Here is a 20,431-nt window from a genome sequence, read left to right as displayed (position 1 = left end):
TTCCTGGCTCAGTCAGGAATAGCTAATAACAAGGCTGGGAAGGTCCTGCCAATGAAGGGTCTCAGAGCAAAGCTAAGCAAGGCAAGGAAGAGAAACGTTCTAACAGATGATGTCAATCAGAATTTCCATCTAGGCCAATTAGAAGAAAGGAAACTCAATTGAGGTAGGAGGTTGAGTGGTCCTTGTCACAATGATGCTGTTAAAAATATGTTCAGGTCCTCTGATATGGATAGCATTGCGGGTTCTAGTCTCAAGTACCTCCTCCTTCTAAACTCATAGCAACAATAGGGAAAATACAAATAGAGAAAATTTATAAGCTTGGGAGCCATGGGGCATCAATAAACCAGAGGATCAGGGATGAGAGTGCAAGTAGGTGACTCCCCACTCAAAGTAAGCCTGCCATCCAAACACTGGGCTACCCAAGGAGATGGATCATGGAGAAGACTGAGGCTCACCAGAAAACAAATGATCTGCAGATGGATTTTATTTTTAATTCAGTAGTTTGAAAAGTGTTTTAAAATAAGTACACAACACTTACAGAAATAAATTAAAAATGATATTGATTTTAAAAAAGAAATTTTCAAGCAATAGAAGGCAGAAATGAAACAAAAAGAACAGGTAGATAAAAAAAGTAGAACACAGGAGAACATGAGTCTTAGCCACGTGAAAAGAACAGGCTCAAATTCACTCATCGGAATGCAAAAAGAAACTCCTGAGATACAATTTTTAAAAATCTATTTGATTGGTAAAGATAAAAAGTGTGATCTCACATTGTGTTGGTGAACAGGAGCAAAACCTCATAAATTCCTAGTGGAAAGTTAAAGTGGCAGAGTCTCTGCAGAGGACAAAGGCAATACCTGTCAAAACCACACACTACCCAGCGGTTCCTTCTCTGGCTGTCCATCCTTACACATATACCCACATATGCAGAGTAACTTAAGCACACAGCTATTTATCACGCATTGTTTTCAATATCAAACTGCTCCTCAATATGGTATAGATTAAACAGATTATGGCACATTCATAAATGGAACACTATGCAGCCATGAAAGAATGAGGAAGATCATCTCGAAGTGAGTTGGAAAGATTGCCAAGATAAATTTCTAAGTGAAAAAAGCAAGATGCAGAACATGGTTTATACTGTAGTAAGTTACCATTTTCTTTAAATAATGTGAAGAGATTATATATATACATATATATACACACACACATATATACAGATAAATATTTGTAGATAAACATATATTTTAGGTATATATTTGTATTTGCATATCATATCTTATCTTTGAAAGAAAATGGTACCACGGATGCTAGGAGGGAGGAGAACTGATTGCTAGAAGTCACCAGTGGGGTAGTGAGGCAACACTTTGCTAGGTATCATCTTGTATCTTTTGGATTTTGGACCATGAGGTAATAAAGTAGAAAGCTTGGGATTTCTTCAGATAGGTCTAGACTTCGCAGAGTCAAAGAGCAAATTAGTGAATTGAAAAATAGCACTTATAAATTTACCCTGAAACCAGCATAGAGCAAAAAGAGAAAAAAAAAATATGAAGGGGCAGTTGAGAGCAATGGAGAATAAATTAAAAGTAATTCACAAATGTCAATAGGTAGGTCATCATAAGAAAATAGAGGTGCTGGTAGAGAAGCAATGTTTGAAGGACTAATGGCTAAAAACAATCCAGAATTGAAGAGATACGTGAATACTCAAATTGAGAATATAAAGTGTCTGAGTATAAAGGAGGAAAAAATAAAAACTAATATCACACTTAGGTACATTGAAGGGAAACTGAAGAACAGCAAAGATAAACAAAATCTTGAAAACTACAAGAAGAAAAAGACCAAATTGCCATAAAAAAGAAAGGAAGATTAGGCAGAACTCTCATCAGCACCAACTCCAAAAGACCATGCGGTAGCATCTCCCAAGGGCTGAGAGAAAAATAACTGTCACTCTGGAACTTTATACTTCAAATAAGTGTGTTCATCATTCCTCTAGGTGGACGCCTGGAGAAGCCCTCATGGTGTGAGTGAGGCAAGTACAAGAACAGGCTTCAACATTATCTGTATTGCTGAAAGACTGAAAACAACCTAAGTGTATATCCATACAAGAATGGGCAAATGAATTGTGATGTATGTATAATAAAATACTACCCAGCAGTTAAAGTGAGTGAGCCGGAGTTAATATGTCTCAAGAGAGATAATGTAAGAAAATGGAGACAGGTATGTCATTTGAGTTTAAAGCATGAACACAATATTATATTATTTATGATACATATTTATGTGACAAAATATAAAAAATACATAGCAATTACATATATCAATTTTCAGATTGTAGTTATCTGTGGGAAAGAAGGGAGAGGAGAGAGATTATGGAATGATATTTTGGGGTCTTCCATTGTATTTTCGGTATTATGTTTTTTAAAAAAATTCTGAAGCAAACAGCAAAACATCAGGTACAGGGACCTTTGCAGTACTTGGTATGTTTGGAAGATGTTGCAATAAAGCATTTTAAACAGTCAGGACAATGTACCATCGTGAGAGAGGTGGCTGCGTGCACACCACCTGACACGGGCCTCATGCCATTGTGATGTGTCACAGAAGGGTGATGCAACAGAAGAGCTCAAGGAATTTCAAGATTTGCTCACTCACAGTGTCCCCCTTGAAGGAGAAACACCTGTGAAGTAAGAAGAACAAAACAAAACAACCCAAACCCACTATGTATAGCATCATGTTTCCATAAAATAGAAAACAGAAAACCAAAGGTATTCTTCTTTCTACCAGCAATTTGTCACTCAGTGGGGGAAAATGAGCGGAAGACTAAAGTCGAGAAGGGGTGCCAGGTTCCTTAGAGGTCACTCGGAAGAAGCCAGCAGTAGTTCCAGTAGCAATGCTACGCTCTCAGAGCTCGGAAACCCTGACTCCTACAGGTACGTAACTCTGCAGAGTGAGCTCCAAAAGATCTTATGTTCTACACGTCATGTGTCATATGTGCTCTGTTTACTTGGAAAATAACCCAATAAAAATGTTCCTTCCTTATAGAGAAAATCATTTCCAAATGCTGTCCTCTGAAGATTTCTCTTGTCCTCTGAAGATTTCTCTTGAACACAGTACTTTCTGGGGCAGGCTGTCTTCTTTCTCTGTCAGAGGTATTTAGATTAATTACAACAGGCTGGGGACAAGGATTGTGAAGGAGAAGCCATCCTTTTAAAAAGCATGAACCTCAGCAGCAGCGAGATTACTATGTTAACTTGCAACCTGAGGCATTATTCACTTTTTTACCAACGGCCTGGCTTGCCCAGGCTCTGGGGTTTGTAGTGTTGGGCACCACGGTTTAGGACTGTAGACACAGTGGCATTTATTACATCCTTCCGTTAAGGAAGGAGGTTAGCTGATACCCATTCTGAGCTATAATTGGGTTTCCCCTCATTAGAGCACATGCGAACATTGCCTGCAAAGAGACAGCAGAAAGCCCTGCCCCCGTGGGTGGGCCAAAGACCCAAGCCCCTTTATGTGCCCCCTGCGCACTGCCTGCTGGGAAAACAAAACTGGAAAATGACGAAATAACCATCACAATGCTAACATTGAAGTGCTTGCCCAGAAACAAAACTGTCAAACAAAATAAAAGGAGTGCTGCAAAGTTATCACACAAGAAGATGGCATTTGGAAACCACGATCACCAGCAGCGAAGCCTGCGCCCAGAGGACACAGAATCCCACAGGCGGGGAGAGGCACAGAAGGAGCTTTGGGAAGCAGAGCCTGACAGCCAGGGTTTTTATCAAAAAACTTAGTTAACCTTTGTAAATATGGTAATGTGGGAATTTTCACTTAATTCAGTCCATCTGGAGCCCAGGGCTCTCCTGGGCTGTAATGGCCTCTGGATAACTCTCTTTAGACCGTGGACCCCCACATGACCAATGATACATAAAGAGGGGGCGAGTCATTTCAAGATACACTTTTCTGGAGGGAAGAGAGTTGAGAAAACCTTGGTTGCTTTTAGCAGAGTCTCACACCCCTGGGTGGTCAGTAAGCATGATTGCTTTTTGTAGAGAGAGAGGCTGCTTAAAGATCCTATCTTGGGGTAATGGGATGGCTCTTTCTAAGTCTAGTCTACACTTGCTGCAGTGTTTGATCTGATTCTTGAACTGTAGGGTTACAGGCCCAACCTGCAATACAGGTCACGAAGACATCACTGAGAGAGTAAATTTATACACCATTTGGTCAACTAACTTGAAAAAATTAATTTAGGTAATCTGTTTACTGTCATTTGTTCAGAAAGTTAAAGAGCAAAATTTAAAGAAAAACACATATCTAAATATAAATGAAGTAGCTTCCAGATTTAAGGTCACTTTCTTAGCCATTCTTCATGGACGGGGAGCAGGGAATTGTGCCCTTCAGTTGAGGGAGACTAGTCAAAAAGCAAGCCCAAATTGCTGGTGACTTGCTGGAACCCCGGGACCAGCACCGCCCCCTTCCCTGAGTTGTGATCCCGAGCGTCTCCTGCTCCATCAAGCTGCCATCTGTAATTAATGAATGATCCATCTTAATTTGGTTTTTCATATGTTTTAAGTAGAAATTCCTAGTTTGCCAACTTAGAGTACTTTGTCCAGAAGCTCCTAACTTTCTCTCTTAGCTGGATCAAATTATGTTAGCTTTTTTTCTTTTTTCTTTTTTTTCCCTTTAGAGAGTTGGGTGTGAAAAGGGTATAACTGCAACCACTTTGTAAAATTGTTGGCAGAATCTACTGATTCTGAGTATGCGCATACCCCGTGACCCAGCAGTCCCTTTCTTGGGAATATACCTAAATGAAACAATTACACATGTTCATCAAAACCATGTACAAGAATGTTCATAGCAGCATCGTTTATAAGAATATTTATAAAGCATTGTTCATCATAGCCCCTAATGCCCATCAGCATTAGGATGGATCCCCACATGTGTGTACAGAGTGGATACAATACGGTAATGAGGATGAAGGACCTACCACTATACACCATGGGAGCGTGGATGACTCTCACAAACGTGCTGAGCAGAGCAGCCATACACACCGTTCTGTTTATAGGCTGTTCAAGACCATACAGGCGTAATCAGTGCTGACAGAGGTCGGGAGAGAGGTGACCTTTGGGTGTGGAAAGTGCAGAGTCTGATGGGGGCTCGAGAGGGGCTGCTGACAGGGTGTGGATGCTCTTTCTTGTTCTGGATGAGGTTACAGGATGTGTTCATTTTGTGATGGTTCACTGAGCCGTATAATTGATTTGTGTCCCTGCCTGTATGTATGTTGTACTGCAATAAAAAATTGGGAAAAGGTTATGATTACTTTAAAGGATTTTATCAGATAGTTGTTAATTGTCATAGTTCTTTAGCTTAATACCTAATTTCCATGAAATCAGACTCTAACTTTTTTTTTTAAGCTCATTCTACGTTCCAGATCTCTAGGATAACTTCCTTTGTTTTCTTCTTTACAACCATTTGTAGACATATAAAAAGGCACATAACAGCATAACTGTAATGTGTGTGAAAGTGAGGGATGTCCTGAAAACTATTTTCCATCAATTTCAAAGATAATGGATTAGGAATTAAATTAATCCACAGACTCAACCTAGTATAAGCATGTTTGTTGACTTGGTTGTAGTGGTTAGTTTAAAGTTCAAATTAAAGGTTAATGGTGATGTATTGTTAAATCTTTTTGTTGTTTTTATTCATTTAGGTTAACTCGATCATGGAGGATTCTCATAAGTATGGTGTTTATATCGACTTTTCTTCTTATGGGTAAGTCTTACTAAGGAATGATCCTTAAAGCAATTTCACAAGATGTTTCTGTGTGGTGAGAGAGCGTTCAATGGAATGACACATTTATAAATGCCACAGAAAGTGCTGGAAGTGACCGCACGTTCTTAAAGCAGTCTTCACGTGTGTGTGTGTGTGTGTGTGTGTGTGAGTGTGTGTGTGTGTATTTTATTTCCAATTATGAAAGTAATACAGGCTTCTTTATGGAAAATTAGAAAGTGCTTTTTTCCTCTTAGAATCATGGTTTAAAATTACAGAAGTTGCTTTTAAGTTAAGAATTCTTAATATTTTATTGCAAACACATACAATTGACCCTTTCTAGGTGATTCAGCTTGGGAGATTTTGACAGCCAAACACAGGATTCTTGAAGAAATGACTGAATGGGCAGTTTGCAGGAGTCTGACTGCCTATATCATGCACCACAACCCCTAGTACCCTGGAAAATTGCTCTTTAATATATGGGCAACTTGAAGCATATAGTGCCCATTAAAATGAAGGTTTCAGCCCAGTTATTGCCAGGAAATGCTGTTTTATAATGCAGCAGTATTTTAGGTGCTATTTCATTGTGATTGCACGTGTACACCTGGACCGCTGGCTATCTTGACACCGCACCAGCCCAAGCCCTGCTTCTCCTTCCGTTGACCACATCTTAGTGGCCTGGAGTGCCCATTCCATCTCAGTGGACCTCTAGACTAGACCTGGTATATTCTAAGAACTGCACACTGCTTGGCTTTGCTGCCTCTGGGCCTCCTTGTCTTCATCTCTGCTGACCTTGGGCCGTCACCCTGAGCTGGCTGCCCCACTTTGCTGCTGCTGGCCCCATCTCATGACCCCTCTGTGATGAAATTTTCCCACAGCCCCACCCAGACCTGTGTACGGTGATCCAGGCCTGCGCGTCTTAGTCTCCACCTCACTGCTCGTGTCAGGAGCACGTGGTGTGAGCAGTGGAACTATTTGTGCTCAGGATTTTCCTCCTTTTGGAAATTGTACCCCATATTCCTTTGCTTTCTTTTAAGATTGAATTCTTTGCATCTCCACAGTGCCAGATCCATTTTAGACACCACTGGTATGTAAATAATTTCAGTGGTATTAAACTGGACTCAGATCCTTTTTTTCTCTATTGAGGTGAAATCCACATAATATAAAATTAACCATTTTAGAGAGAACAATTCAGTGGCATTTAGTGCATTCACTGTGTTGTGCAACTACCATTTCTAATCCCTAAACATTTTCATCACCCCAAAAAGAGATCCTGTACCCATCATGCAGCTGCTCCTCATTTCCCCTCCCTCAGCCTCTGGCAGCCACCAATCTGCTTTCTGACTCTATGGATTTATGTGTTCTGAATATGTCATATAAACAGAATCATCCAATGTGTGATCTTTTTTTCCGGGCTTCTTTCACTAAGCATAATGTTTTTGAGGCTCCTCCATGTTGTAGATGTATCAGTACTTCATTCCTTTTTTGTAGCCGAATAATATTCCATTGTACAGATGGACCACATTTTGTTTATCCATTCATCTATTGATGGGCATTGACTGTTTCCACCTTTTGACTGTTGTGAATAATGCTGCTTTAAACATGGGTGTTCATGTACTTGTTTAAGTCCCTGTTTCCAATTCTCTGGGTATAAAACTTGTAGTAAATTGCTAGGGAGGAACCGCCACACTGTTTTCCACGGTGGCTGCACCATTTCGCATTCCTGTGAGCTGTGTAGGGGGGCTCCCATTTCTCCACTTCCTTCTCAACATTTTTGTATGTGTGTGTGAGGAAGACCGGCCCTGAGCTAACATCTATTGCCAATCCTCCTCCTTTTTTTCCCCTTTTTTCTCCCCAAAACCCCAGTAGAGAGTTGTATGTCATAGTTGCACATCCTTCTAGTTGCTGTATGTGGGACGTGGCCTCAGCATGGCCAGACGAGCGGTGCGTCAGTGTGAGCCGGGATCCGAACCTGGGCCGCCAGTAGCGGAGTGTGTGCGCTTAACCGCTAAGCCACGGGGGCAGCCCTCAACATTTGTTATTCTCCATTTTTCGGGTTGTAGCCATCCCGGGGGATGTGAAGTGTTGTCTCATGGTGGTTTGGGTTTGCATTTCTCTAATGACTAGGGATGTGGAGCACCTTTTCAGGTGCTTGTTTGCCACTCACATATCTTCTTTGGAGAAATGTCTGTTCAAGTCCTTTGCCCATTTTTTGATTGGGTTGTCTGTCCTTTTATTTAGTTGTAAGTGTTCTTTATATATTCTGGATACTGACTCTTCTCAGATATGATTTGCAAATGTTTTCTTTCATTTAGTAGGTTATCCTTTCACTTTTTTAATAATGTCCTTTTATGCACAAAAGGTTTTAATTTTAATGGTGTCATATCTAAGAATCTATTGCCAAATCTAGGTCATAAAGATTTACCTCTAGTTTTTTCAGAAATTTTTATGATTTTCACTCTTATATTTAGGTCATTGATCCATTTTGAGTTAATTTTTGCATATAGTGTAAGGTAGGGATCCAGCTTCATTTTTTTAGCATGTTGTCAGTTTGTCCCAGCATCATTTGTTGAAAAGGTAATTTTTCCTCATTGAATGGTCATGGCATCCTTGCCAAAAATCAATGAGCCAGAGATGTATGGTTTATTTCTTGATTTGCAATTCTATCCCGTTGGTCTATATGTCTATCTATATGCCATTAACACACCATTGGGATTTTGATCTGAATCGCTTTGAATATAGATAGCCTTGGGTAGTATGGCCATCTGAACAATATTAAGTCTTCTGATCCATGAATGTGGGTTATCTTTTCATTTATTTTTGCTATTAGTTCTGTCAAGTCGATTCCAACTCCTAGGGACCCTGTGGACAGCAGAGAAAAACCCTGCCTGGTATTTTTGCACCATCCTCTCATCTTCCAGCACTATATCAGACAATGCTCTGCTGCTATTCATAGGCCAATTTCTTCAGAAGTGGGTGGCCAGATCCTTCTTCCTAGTCTGTCTTAGTTTGGAAGCTCTACCGAAACCTGTCCACCATGGGTGACCCTACTGGTATTTGAAATACTGGTGGCATAGCTTTCAGCATCACAGCAACACACAGCCACCATAGTATGATGACTGATAGATGGATGGTGTGGTTCCCTGAGAGAAACAAACCTGGGCCACAGTGGTGAGAGTGCTGAATCTTAACCACTAGACCACCAGGGCTGGCTTCCATTTATTTAGATCTTCTTTAATTTCTTTCAGCAATGTTTTATAGTTTTCAGTTTTGGTTCTAAAATGAATCTCTTCTAAGCAGCATATAGCTGGGTCAAAAGACAATCTCTCACTTTTGATTGGAGAGTTTAATCCATTTACCTGTAAAGTAATTACTGATATGGATGGACTTACTTCTGCCATTTTCCTATTTTTTTCTCTATGTCTTATACTTTTTTTGTTCCTCACTTCATCCATTAGTGCCTTTTGTGTTTAAGTGATTTTTTTGTAGTGTACTGTTTTGATTCTTTTCTCATTTCATTTGATGTATAATTTTTAGATATTTTCTTAATGGTTACCATGGAGATGACAGTTAACACTCTAAACTCCTAACAATATATCTTGAATTAATACCGACTTAGCTTCAACAGCGTATAAGTACTCTGCTTCTATACAGCTCTGTACCTCCCTCCTTTATGTTGTTTTAAAAAATTACATCTTTATACATTGTGTATCCATTAACGTGTATTTATAATTATCTTATGTATTTACCTTTTAAATCATGTAGAAAATAAAAAGAAGAGTTACAAAGCAAAAATACAATAATGCTGGTTTTTGTATTTACCTATGTAGTTACCCCTACTGGAGATATTGATTTCTTCCTATGACATTTACTCTCTAGTGTCCTTTCACTTCAGCCTACAGGACTCCCTCTGGCATTTCTTGTATGGCAGGTATTATGGCAATAACTCCTTCAGCTTTTGTTTCTCTGGGAATGTTTTAATTTCCTCTTCATTTTGAAGGATGGTTTTGCTGGACATAGAATTCTTGGTTGGCAGGTTTTTTTTCCCCCTCTCAGCATGTTAAATACATCATCTCACTGCCTTCTGGCTTCTATGATTTCTGATGAGAAATCTGGTCATAATCTTCTTGAGGATTTCTTGTACATGATAAGTAGTCTCTCTCTTGCTGCTTTCAAGATTCTCTGTCTTTGGCTTTTGACTGATTGATTACAGTGTGCCTTGGTATAAGTCTCTTTGAGTTTATCCTAGTTAGAGATTTTTTTGAGCTTCTTGGATGTGTAGATTTATGCTTTTCATCAAATTGGGAAGTTTCAGCCATTATTTCTTCAAATATTCTTTCTGCCTCTTTCTCTATCTTCTCCTCCTGGGACTTCCATAATGCATATGTTGCTATGTTTGATGAGGTCCTGTAGGTCTCCTAGGCTCTGTTTACTTTTCTTTATTCTTTTTCCTTTCTGCTCCTCCTGCTCAGACTTAATAATTTCAATTGTCCTATCTTTGAGTTTATTGATTCTTTCTTCTGCATGCTCAAATCTGATGTCAAGCCCCTCCAGCAAGTTTTTCATTTCAGTTATTATACTTTTAAACTCCAGAATTTATATTTGATTTCTTTTATAATTTCTCTATTGATATTTTCATTTCATTCGTATAACATTTCTTTGGTTTTCTTTTATTCTTTGTTCATGGTTTTCTTTAGTTTTTGAGCAACTTTAAGGCAGTTGATTTAAAATTTTTGTCTAGTGAGCCCAATGTTTGGGCTTCTTCAGGGATGGTTTGGGTCAAATTTATTTTTCCTTTAATTGGCCACACTTTCCTGTTTCTTTGTATGCCTTGTAATTTTGTGTTGGAAACTGGGCATTTCAATATGGTAACGTGGGAACTCTGGACATCAGATTTTCCCCCTTTCACAGAGATTGTTGGTATTGCTTGTTGAGGGCTGCAGTCCTTGTTTGTTTAGTGATAGTTACTGTTCTGATATCTCAGTGGTCAACCAGTGACTTGACAGAGATTTCCTGGAGTCAATGAGAGGGAGAGAAAGAATGATAACTACTCTCCCGGGCTTTACCACTTGGCTCTAAGCTGGGGCACTATTTCAAGGCTAAGCAGGGCCACCCACAACTCTGCCTTAGCCTTCACCTCCTGCTTGCACAGAGCCCACAGATCCACCCAAGGGGCAAGCTTAAGTTCCTCTCTAGGATCTTTTTTGAGCATGCATCCATCCTGGACATGCACATTGCATTCCCTTTTCCCTTCCAAGCCCTTAGTCTTCCCACAGGAGACTTCCTCCTCTGCCTTCTCCCAGGGAGGGAGACAATCATTTGGGTCTGTCTGCCACTTGCCCTATTCACTGTCCCTTGCCCAGGTGGGCATGGCCAGTTTGTCTTTAAATCTTTTAACAGACATCACAGCCTCCCAAAGAACCATTCTAGCCCAAAGGAGTGGGATAAAACAAAGATCAACCCCTGCACCAGCTAATCAGGGGAACACTGAGCAGGTCAAAACTCACAGTCACAGTAGTTGAAGAACAAGGTCTGTATTAGCCCCCTGGCACCAGTATCTGCACCAGTAAGCTGCACCAGGAATATAGACTGCCATCCGCACAGCCACTGCCACCATGCTGGGGAATGGGAGATGGTAGGCAGGTGAGTGAAAATGTCACACTGCTCTCCTAGCAAAAATAATCTGCTTTTTTCTTCAGTCCTCTGGTTGCTGTAAGTTTTGGATTAAATTTTAGAATTGAAAAAAGGTTGATCCTGTCTGTCTTCGCCAGCTTATTGTTGTTTCATGGAGGACTGATTTTTTAAGCACCTTACGCTGCCATTTTCCATATTGTCACTCAAGAATCTGATCTTCTTTTTAAGAGTGTATATACCCTTCATGCTTAGAGAAATTTCTACTGATACATGTAAAATATCTTATAAATGTTTCCAGATAATGAGAGTTGGTCTTTTTTTTTAACAGGGCTTAGAAATCACATGTGGCTTAAACAAACAGAGTTTCCTCAGAAATCCAGATCATTTTATTCTGTAATTGCGGAGTATGGTTCAAGGCTTTATAATTACCAGGTGATGTTTTGTTAAATCATTTTATGTGTCACTCATTTAAAATTTAATATGCTACAAGGCAAGTCCAACTTGCAATATGTTAACTTTGTTTTGCATGAGAATATCTAATAGAAATAATATAGGGACCAGAGTTCTATTAAGTGGCTTTATGTCTAAGAGACTCCAAAAATTCTCAGGTCTCTGATCCCTGCAGGCTCCTGCCATAGACTGCATGTTTGTGGATCTGTTACCTCTTTCGTTTTCCCTGTTTCTCCCTTTGGCAAGGGGAGCATCTATGCTGTGGCTGCCCCACCACTGTATTTTGGAAGCACATAACTTCTTTGGTTTCACAACTTCACAGCCAAAGCGTAATTGGTTTCAGGATGAACTGTAACTCAGGTCTTAGCCATATCTGACTTAGATGATGTTTAGGTGAGACTTTGGCTTTAGACTTTTGAGTTGATACTGGAATGAACTAAGATTTTTGAGGCTTTGGGGATGGAATGAATGTATTTTTCATGCAAGAAGGACATGAATTTTGGGGGGCCAGGGTCATAATGCCATAGATTTTTTGTGTCCCCCAAAAATTCATTGTTGAAACCTAATCCCCAGGTATTTGAAGGTGGAGCTTTTGGAAGGTGATTAGGCCATGAGGGTAGAGCCCTCATGACTGAGATTAGTGCCCTTATAAAAGAGACCCCACAGAGTTCCCTCATCCTTTCCACCATGTGAAGACACAGTGAGAAGACAGCTGTCTATGAACCAGAAAGATTCACCAGACACCGAATCTGCTGGCACCTTGATCTTGGACTTCCAGCCTCCAGAACCATGAGAAATAAAGCCACCTAGTCTGTGGTATTCTGTTATAGCAGCCCAAATGGACTAAGCTCCCCAAAGGAAGTTCCAGCACGTTGAAAAATGGCAACTAGACTTTTATTGTTAACCACTGTCTGATGCTCTGAGCAGATGGCCTCCCCTGTGTCCAGAAGCTGGTTAGGTCTGAATAGGCTTAGACTGAGGCCAGACACTGATGTCCTCTCTCTGGTCCACCCCACCTCTACCTCCCCAGCTTTCCAGACCAAGCCTTGTCCATCCTACTCTCTGGCCTCTGAAGACCAGAGAGAGGAGGAATGACAGGGGCTGTGGCTATGTCAGCCACTGTGGGAAGAAGGGCTAAACCAATGGACTCCACCCTGTCAGTGACTTTGGACCTGACTTCATGCCCTTTTCCCTTAGGGTCCTAAAATCCTCTGCTTCCTAGCTCATCCAGCAACTGCTGAATTTCAATGTATCTTCTCATGTGGAGTCCCTAAAGGTGAGATTTTGCTGGTACAGCCCCAGCATCATTCCAGTCCAGTGACGACTATTCCTCAGGAAGTTCATAGATTGATACCCGGAATTGCTCCCCGTTTCAAGGATGTTGCTTGCTCTGCGTATACTGAGAATCTGTGAGCACCAGAACCTGGATGAAAGAACAGCCATGTGGAAGCCACACAGGGAGGGTCAGCCTGAGATAACTCCTATATCACAAGGTTCTCCCATCAAAGACCAGGATGCAGGCCCCTGGGAGCTGGGGCAAGATAGTTAAATCATTGTCAGAAAAACAGAGATGAGAATTCAGAGTGGACAATGGTGGTCTCCACAATACAACCCACATTGTGATGGCTAATTCTATGCATCAACTTGGCTAGGCTATGATGCCCAGATGTTTGCTCAAACACCAGTCTAAATGTTGCTGTGAAAGTATTTTTTATTTCTGAGGTTTACTCAAGCAGACTTTGGTTAAAGCAGGTGACTCTCCAAAATGTGGGTGGACCTCATCCAATCAGTTGAAAGTCTTAAGAGAAAAAGACTGAAGTCCCCCAAAGAAGAAGAAATTCTGCCTCCACACAGCTCTCAGACTTGAGCTGCAATATCAACTCTTCCCTGGATCTCCAGCCTTCTGGCCTGCCCTGCAGATTTTAGACTTGCCAGCCTCCACAATCATGTGAGCCAATTCCTTAAAAAAACCAATCTCTCTCTATATATATACACATCCTATTGGTTCTCTCTCTCTCTTTTTTTTTGTGAGGAAGATCAGCCCTGAGCTAACATCCATGCCAATCCTCCTCTTTTTGCTGAGGAAGACTAGCCCTGAGCTAACATCCGTGCCCATCTTCCTCCACTTTATGTGGGACGCCGCCACAGCATGGCCTGACAAGCGGTGCGTCGGTGCGCGCCGGGGATCCGAACCCTGGGCCGCCAGCAGCGGAGCGTGTGCACTTAACCGCTACGCCATGGGGCTGGCCCCTTGGTTCTCTTTTTCTAGAGAACCCTGACTAATACACTTATAAATTTCTCTGGCAGGTTCTATCAGGGCTTGAAGATTGGGGTCCCCCTCTGCCTACAATATTCTGCCCCAGATCTTTGCAGAGGTGGCTCATCTCTGGGCTCATTCCAGCCCAGCTCAAATGTCTCAGAGAGGCTTCTGTGACCAACCCGATACCCATGACAGCATCCTATACATCCAATGTTGCCTCTACTTTATCATGGATGCTTCATTGACTTGTTGACTCTTCCTACCTTCTCCCCCTCGTACTATAACTTACTGAGCAGGAGTTTGTCCAGAGCTTAATGCAGTCTCCAGGTACATGGAGGCTCCATGAATATCGACATGAATCAGTAAATGATGAGAGAGTGTTGTTTGTGCCATTTTCAAAAGACACCCTTCCCTTCCACCTCTCAATTTTAGATGGATCAGCACACTCATCAATGCCTTCCCCTTAAAAATTTCTAGGGCTGAGCATCTAAGGCCAATATTTTTCATGAGGATAGGGGTTTTGCCGTGGTCATTTCACTATTGATCAGTGTTACCCTGTTTTTCACAAGAAGAGAGCTCTGTTAGAAACCACTTGAGACTAATTTCGATGTGACTCTTTACAGATCCTGAGCTACAAGCAATAGAAGCTGTTTTGTGGCTTGTTTTTATTCATTTAACAATAGATTTCAGATACATTCCCTTGTCTTTAGAGATTATTTTATAACAGCATTTTATGGCTGACTAGTATTCTAATGAATAAATAATATATTCAGTAAATACTTATTTCCAAACAATTGAGTTGTTCACAATTTTTCAATATTATAAACTTATACATCCTTGTTGCTAACTCTTTTCACTCATCCTTAATTTTTTACTTAGGATAAACTCTTAAATAGATGATAAAAGAAAGAATATTCACAATTTTTAGGTCACCTTTTTGTATTGAATCTTAATGACTTAATATTGCTTTCCAAAAAGTTAGATGTGCTCCCCCATCTCCCACCATGGAGAACAGGATGATAATTATGCACCAGAGTGATTGTAAGCACATTAAGTATATATTTCACTTTATCTTCAAAATGATCCTTTAATAAGAGTATTAACAAATCTATTTATAGATTAGGAAGCTGGATCAGAAGAATTAAGGAAATTAATGTGTATGCCTAAGGCAGCACAGCTGTAAATTCTGGACCTAAAATTCAAACCCAGACTTCATGAGACTGGGCCCGTTGGTCTGCACCGTTCGCTGTTTATGCTGAGGACGCAGTTTTATTGTCGCACTGTACAGCCTCAGCAACCATGTAATCACCATCACAATAAAGATCTTAAGACCAATGATTGCAAATGACTTGTCCAAACATGTAATTAGTCTATATCTAAAGCCCTGTATACAGCAGCGAGCTTACTTATTTACCCAGGGGTACAAACTGCAATCATTGTATCTTCTGAGACACCTGGAAGTTATATGGTTTAAAGTTATTTTATGAGAGTTTTGTTAAGAAAATAAACAATGGCCACATGAGGCGTTGGTTAACACTTGCGTTGAACTTGTCCCTGCTCAAATGACTGGAGGCAGGTTCTAAGGCATAAAACTTTGTGTCTCAGTCAACATTCTGCGAAAAGACGAAACAGCGCTCACTAGGGCAGCACGGGTACGAAAACTGGAACGATACAGAGAAGATTAGCATGGCCCCTGCCCAAGGGTGACATGCAGGCTCGTGAAGCGTTCCATATTTTTAAGAGTAAAGTAGTTAAAAACAACAATGACAACAACAAACAAACTGTGCCTCTGCCCACAGCTATTTCTTTGCCTGTCTCTACTCGACCCTTCATTTCTCAGGAGGTTGTCAATTCCACACCTGCTCCATTGACTGCAAATGCCAACAGGTCCTCCCTTCATGGGCGTTGTTAGGATTGGGCAGCAGGGGTTTCGTTAGGAGCTTTGTTGGAGAAAACAGTATCTTGGATGCTGTGCAGTCTGACTGAATGCTCCAGACGTGCTCCAAGGGGAGGCCCACTGCATGCAGGCAGGGAACTCCAGGAAGCATCTTAGGAATGCAACACCTGGTTCCTATCTCCAGGAGTGCTGCGGACGGGATTTCACCAGCTGTACACAAAGCAGCCTTTCCCACACCTCGATTTTTTTTTTAACACCGTGGATGCTGTGAATTTTGATCATCCCCACTCCCTCCCACCGACCTCCAATTTGGTTGCTATGATGCTCAGAAACAAATATATGGTCCATAGCTAATAACCTCCTGGAATGTAAGGCATACGTGTGTGCCAGCCCTGTCCTTCATGTGATATCTTTTCCAATCCTGTTTTCTCTTCATTTTTATTTCCTCACTTCTTTTTTGGTCCTATGTCTTTTTATACTATATTTGTTCCTATGTAAAGCCACCTGAAATCCTTTTGGTAAGAAGGCAAAATAAAAAATACTTTTAAAAGTCTGGAAATTTTTAGCTTTCAAGGAACTCCCAAATTCATTTATCACCAAATTAATGAAGGAATATTTTTTGTATGTTCTTTTAAGGCTAGAACAGAAAAAAGAAACAGAAATTGAAAACACTGCCCCTACTGATGGTAAACTTACACAGAAACTGAAAAACTAGAAATAAGGATCTCTCTGTGCCAAAAATAAGCTCTCAAATCCACGTCTTTGTCAAAAGAAAACTGTTGAGGAGAGCCTATACGAAATTAAATTGCTCAGCAGAAAAAAAAAAAAGAGCAAGGGGTAATTATTTTCTCCGTGCCATACTGTGTTCCCTTCCCATGCCATTGTCACATATCATGCAATTGCCTTTATGGGATGGTCCTGTGTGTTGCACAATTTTTGGCAGAGCAAACCAATAGGAAATCAGAGCCTTTGAAACAGGAAAGCAGATGTCAGCAGAGAAGGACAGAGCATTAGTTCCCAGATAACATATCGATGGTCACTGTGGTGGGTTCAAGGGTGACCCCCAGAACCTGTCAAAGTGACCTTTATTTGGAAAAAGAGTCTCTGCAGATATAATTAGGGATATTGAGATAAAATTGTCCTGGGTTTCCCAGATGGGCTCTAAACACAATGACAAGTGTCCTTATAAGAGACCCCAGAGGAAAAGGCCGTGTGGAGACGGAGGCGGAGACTGGAGGGATGCAGCCGCAAGCAAGGAGGGCCAGGTGCCGCCAGAAGCTGCACGCAGCAAGACGTAGAACGTCCATTCAAGCTTCGGAGGACAGCGCTGCCCGGCTGACACCTTGATCAGGACTCTGGCCTCCAGAGTCTCTCTCCAGGACCGTGAGAGAATAGATTTGTGTTGTTTCAAGCTACTGGGTTTGCAGCCATTTGTGGGAGAGCCTGGAACCCACGCGACACGTGAAGCTCGGTGCACAAAGGAGCTGAGGGCCAGGCAGAGGAAGCGGCGTGCGTGGCAGCAGTCCACTGCCCCTCGTGTTGACCTCCTCACTGACGCCCCCACCGTGGCCCTGCATGCGTGTCCCTTTCAGCAGTTTTATCCCCCTGGTCATTCTCAGCCCGGCTCAGGCGCCACCATTCCAACGTGAGATGGTCCTTTCCAGATACCTCGCTAGTGTCAGGTAAATGTCTGCAAGTCGTCGAATCCGGTTATGTTACTGCTAATTGAATCCAGTAATCAGGTCCCTTTTTTAGAAAGGGGGTGCCCCTCGCTGTCTACAATGAGGAGCCTAAGGCCTCAGCAAGGTCCTCTGATGTCGGAATGTGCTCCCCCCTCCCTGAACCCTCCCTCTTCTCCCCTTCTTACCCCCCTTCTTCCCCCTCCCTCCTTACTCCTTCCTTATCCCCTGCCTCCCTCCTCCCTCCCTTCTGCCTCCCCTTCCTCCTCCTCCCCCTCCCTCCCTCTGCAGCCCTGCCTCCAGGCTTCCAAGCCCTTCAGTCTCAGCATTCTGCCCCTTCTTCCTCCTTTCGTGTCCTCAGAAGGCGTGTCCTCAGAAGGCCTTTAGCACTTTCACAACCTTGAGAAACAGGGAATGTCTCACCATCCTAGAGCTCCAGTACCAAGTTACTGTCACTAAACAGGTCTGGCTGTTACCTCATCTCCTCCCAATATGAGCACTATGTACAGGAAAGGCTGAAAAAGATACAGGTATCTTAGAGGATGCTCCTGTGTCCCTCCTGTCACACGTGTATATCAAGGGTAGAAGTGTGATTTCTTTCCTCTTCACCAATGAGAAGAATAACTCGACTTGAATAGTCGGGATTCAGAATGCTTTGTCTTTTTGTTTATCAGGCCAGACTTCGAATGCCGAAAGAGCAAGTGGAACTTTTAAAGTGAGTGAGATTTTCTGATGTGTGCAACTTTCTGGTGCGATTCCAAATTGTAAAATTATAAAACAAAATCATTCCTATGGATCAATCCTTAAGGAAACAGACATCGGGAGGCGCTTTCAATATTATTTATGATTTAAAAAAGGGAAAACAACCTAGATAAGAAAGACAGGCCCTGGTCAAATATGCTGGAGTGTATGCATGTAATGAAGAATTATGAAGCCACTAGAATAATTCTAAAATATGCCTAATGATTTGGGAAGTGCAGTGGGACGCAAAATTATAAATACGATCTCTATTTTGTTACTAAGTTTTTGGGAATAAAAACTGTTATAAACACACCAGAATTTAACAGTGTTTATTTCTTTTTTTCTGTATTTTTCAAATTGTGAGCATGCATTTTTTTACCAACTGGGAAAAAATACTAGATAAGGAGTGCTCACATTTTTTCAACAGAAAGAAATACTTATTGGCTTGACATTTTCTTAATCTCGCTACCAGTAATTTTCAAACTGTAAAAGTAGCAGAACCTATTCTTCCAAACTAAACTCTGGCACGCTGGTGCTGTTAACAGGTGAAGGGCAACTGTCTTGGCTGTTCCTCCAGCCACCCCCTGCCAAGGGCTTGTCCACAGCAGCCCAGGGCTCAGTGTGAAAACCACTGCTCATACCACTCTCAGAAATGCAACGTGTGCCATTTGAAGGAGTTGAGGGCTGGGATTTAGGACTCACACTGTGAAGTCACCCAGCCTCAGGTCGGGGCAGCAGAGCCCCCGAGGGGCGAGGGATATGTAAGGTTGATTGAGTGCAAGGTTGGTTAAGCCCTACTTGCCTGCGTAGAGCAGACCCCAAGCACTAGGACGCTTTTCAAGTGTAGTGAAATGCAGTGCTCTAGACAACTGGGCATTCCTGGAGCTCCCCTCGTGTGAGAGTTTATTTCTTCTACAACATAAAGCACCTCTTCACTTTGTTGCCCCCAAGCCCAGCACCAGCTGATGCCAGGAGCCCATACCTTCCTTTCACATTGGGGGTCTCCATTTACAGGAACGAAAGCCAGACATTGGAGAACAACTTTCGTGAAATTCTATTTTTAATTGAACAAATAGATGTTCTGAAGGCATTACTTAGAGATATGCAGGATGGTCTGCACAGTTACAGCTGGAACACCGACGGAGACCCTACCGAGGTTCAGAACCACACAGAGGTCATCGATGAGGTAAGGTGGGGTTGGGGGCGGTGGCAGGGGACGTGGTTAATATTTCCTTCCGGTGTCACATTCCATGGCTTCTTTGAGTGTAGAAACCGAGTGCTGATTGATATGTGGTTTGTGTCCTCTTCTTAAAAATTCTTCCCTGACGTTACTTTCATTTACTTTCACTAAAGCTTGCCCCTGGGAGCCCACTTTTTGATAACTGCTGTGTCACAGAGAAGACTTTATGTTGCAAAGAACTTCCTACCAAAAGAAATAACAGATTCTGTTTTATTTTCCAGTAAAATAAAAACGAAAACAGAAGATCATTCAGAAATGGCAGTCTCTGAATGTCTATACACAAATACCTAAATAACAAAATATTTTTATTCGTGGATCTAAAGCTAGGGTATTTGATCTACTCAGCACCAGATTAGGCAACACTGCAACGAACCCCAATGAGACTGGTCTTGCCTCTCTTCTCCCTCCACTAGCTGGAGCTTCTTTCCTTCCCTCTGCTTTTTGAAATGCAAAGAAACCTGACACTGACCACCTACTGCCTCCCCAGCTTACTTTGTCGGGGCCTGGGACAAAGTACCGCATCAGTTAGGACTCCAACTGTTATGTCACCTAGAACACTTTTGTTTTTAGAACGTTCTTAAGAGTGCAAATGGATGAATAATTTCTAACAATCATGTACTCTGTGCAAATTGCCTTGATTCCCAAATACCGGTAGAACATTCAAGTCTTTATTACTGAGCAGAGACACTAATGAAAGAGGGGCACAGCAGGACACACACACAACCTCATTTGACTGCGTCCCTGCCAGAGCATGATGGGGAAGTCCTTAG

The 20,431-nt window shown here is 41.8% G+C and overlaps 1 protein-coding gene and 1 non-coding gene across 2 annotated transcripts in view; both read left to right on the top strand.

Annotated features, from left to right (window-relative positions):
- The first annotated feature begins 2,710 nt into the window (after positions 1-2,710).
- Positions 2,711-20,431, top strand: part of SUN3 (Sad1 and UNC84 domain containing 3) — a 34,495-nt gene continuing 16,774 nt past the window's right edge. The window contains exons 1-5 of the mRNA XM_014793646.2: positions 2,711-2,924; positions 5,702-5,763; positions 11,723-11,826; positions 18,355-18,395; positions 19,436-19,607. Coding sequence (XP_014649132.1) covers positions 2,803-2,924; positions 5,702-5,763; positions 11,723-11,826; positions 18,355-18,395; positions 19,436-19,607 — 501 coding nt within the window. The 5' untranslated portion in view covers positions 2,711-2,802. The remainder of the gene's footprint in view (positions 2,925-5,701; positions 5,764-11,722; positions 11,827-18,354; positions 18,396-19,435; positions 19,608-20,431) is intronic.
- On the top strand, positions 15,736-15,842 carry LOC147918119 (U6 spliceosomal RNA). The gene has a single exon (XR_015553519.1). It is a non-coding gene; the product is annotated as a U6 spliceosomal RNA (small nuclear RNA).

This window comes from Ceratotherium simum, chromosome 1 (genome assembly GCF_057802395.1).
Source record: "Ceratotherium simum simum isolate JZ-2026a chromosome 1, ASM5780239v1, whole genome shotgun sequence".
In the NCBI taxonomy this organism is placed as follows: Eukaryota; Metazoa; Chordata; class Mammalia; order Perissodactyla; family Rhinocerotidae; genus Ceratotherium; species Ceratotherium simum.
The sequence above is the reverse complement of the archived record's forward strand: the minus strand, read 5'-3'. Positions and strand labels throughout refer to the sequence as shown.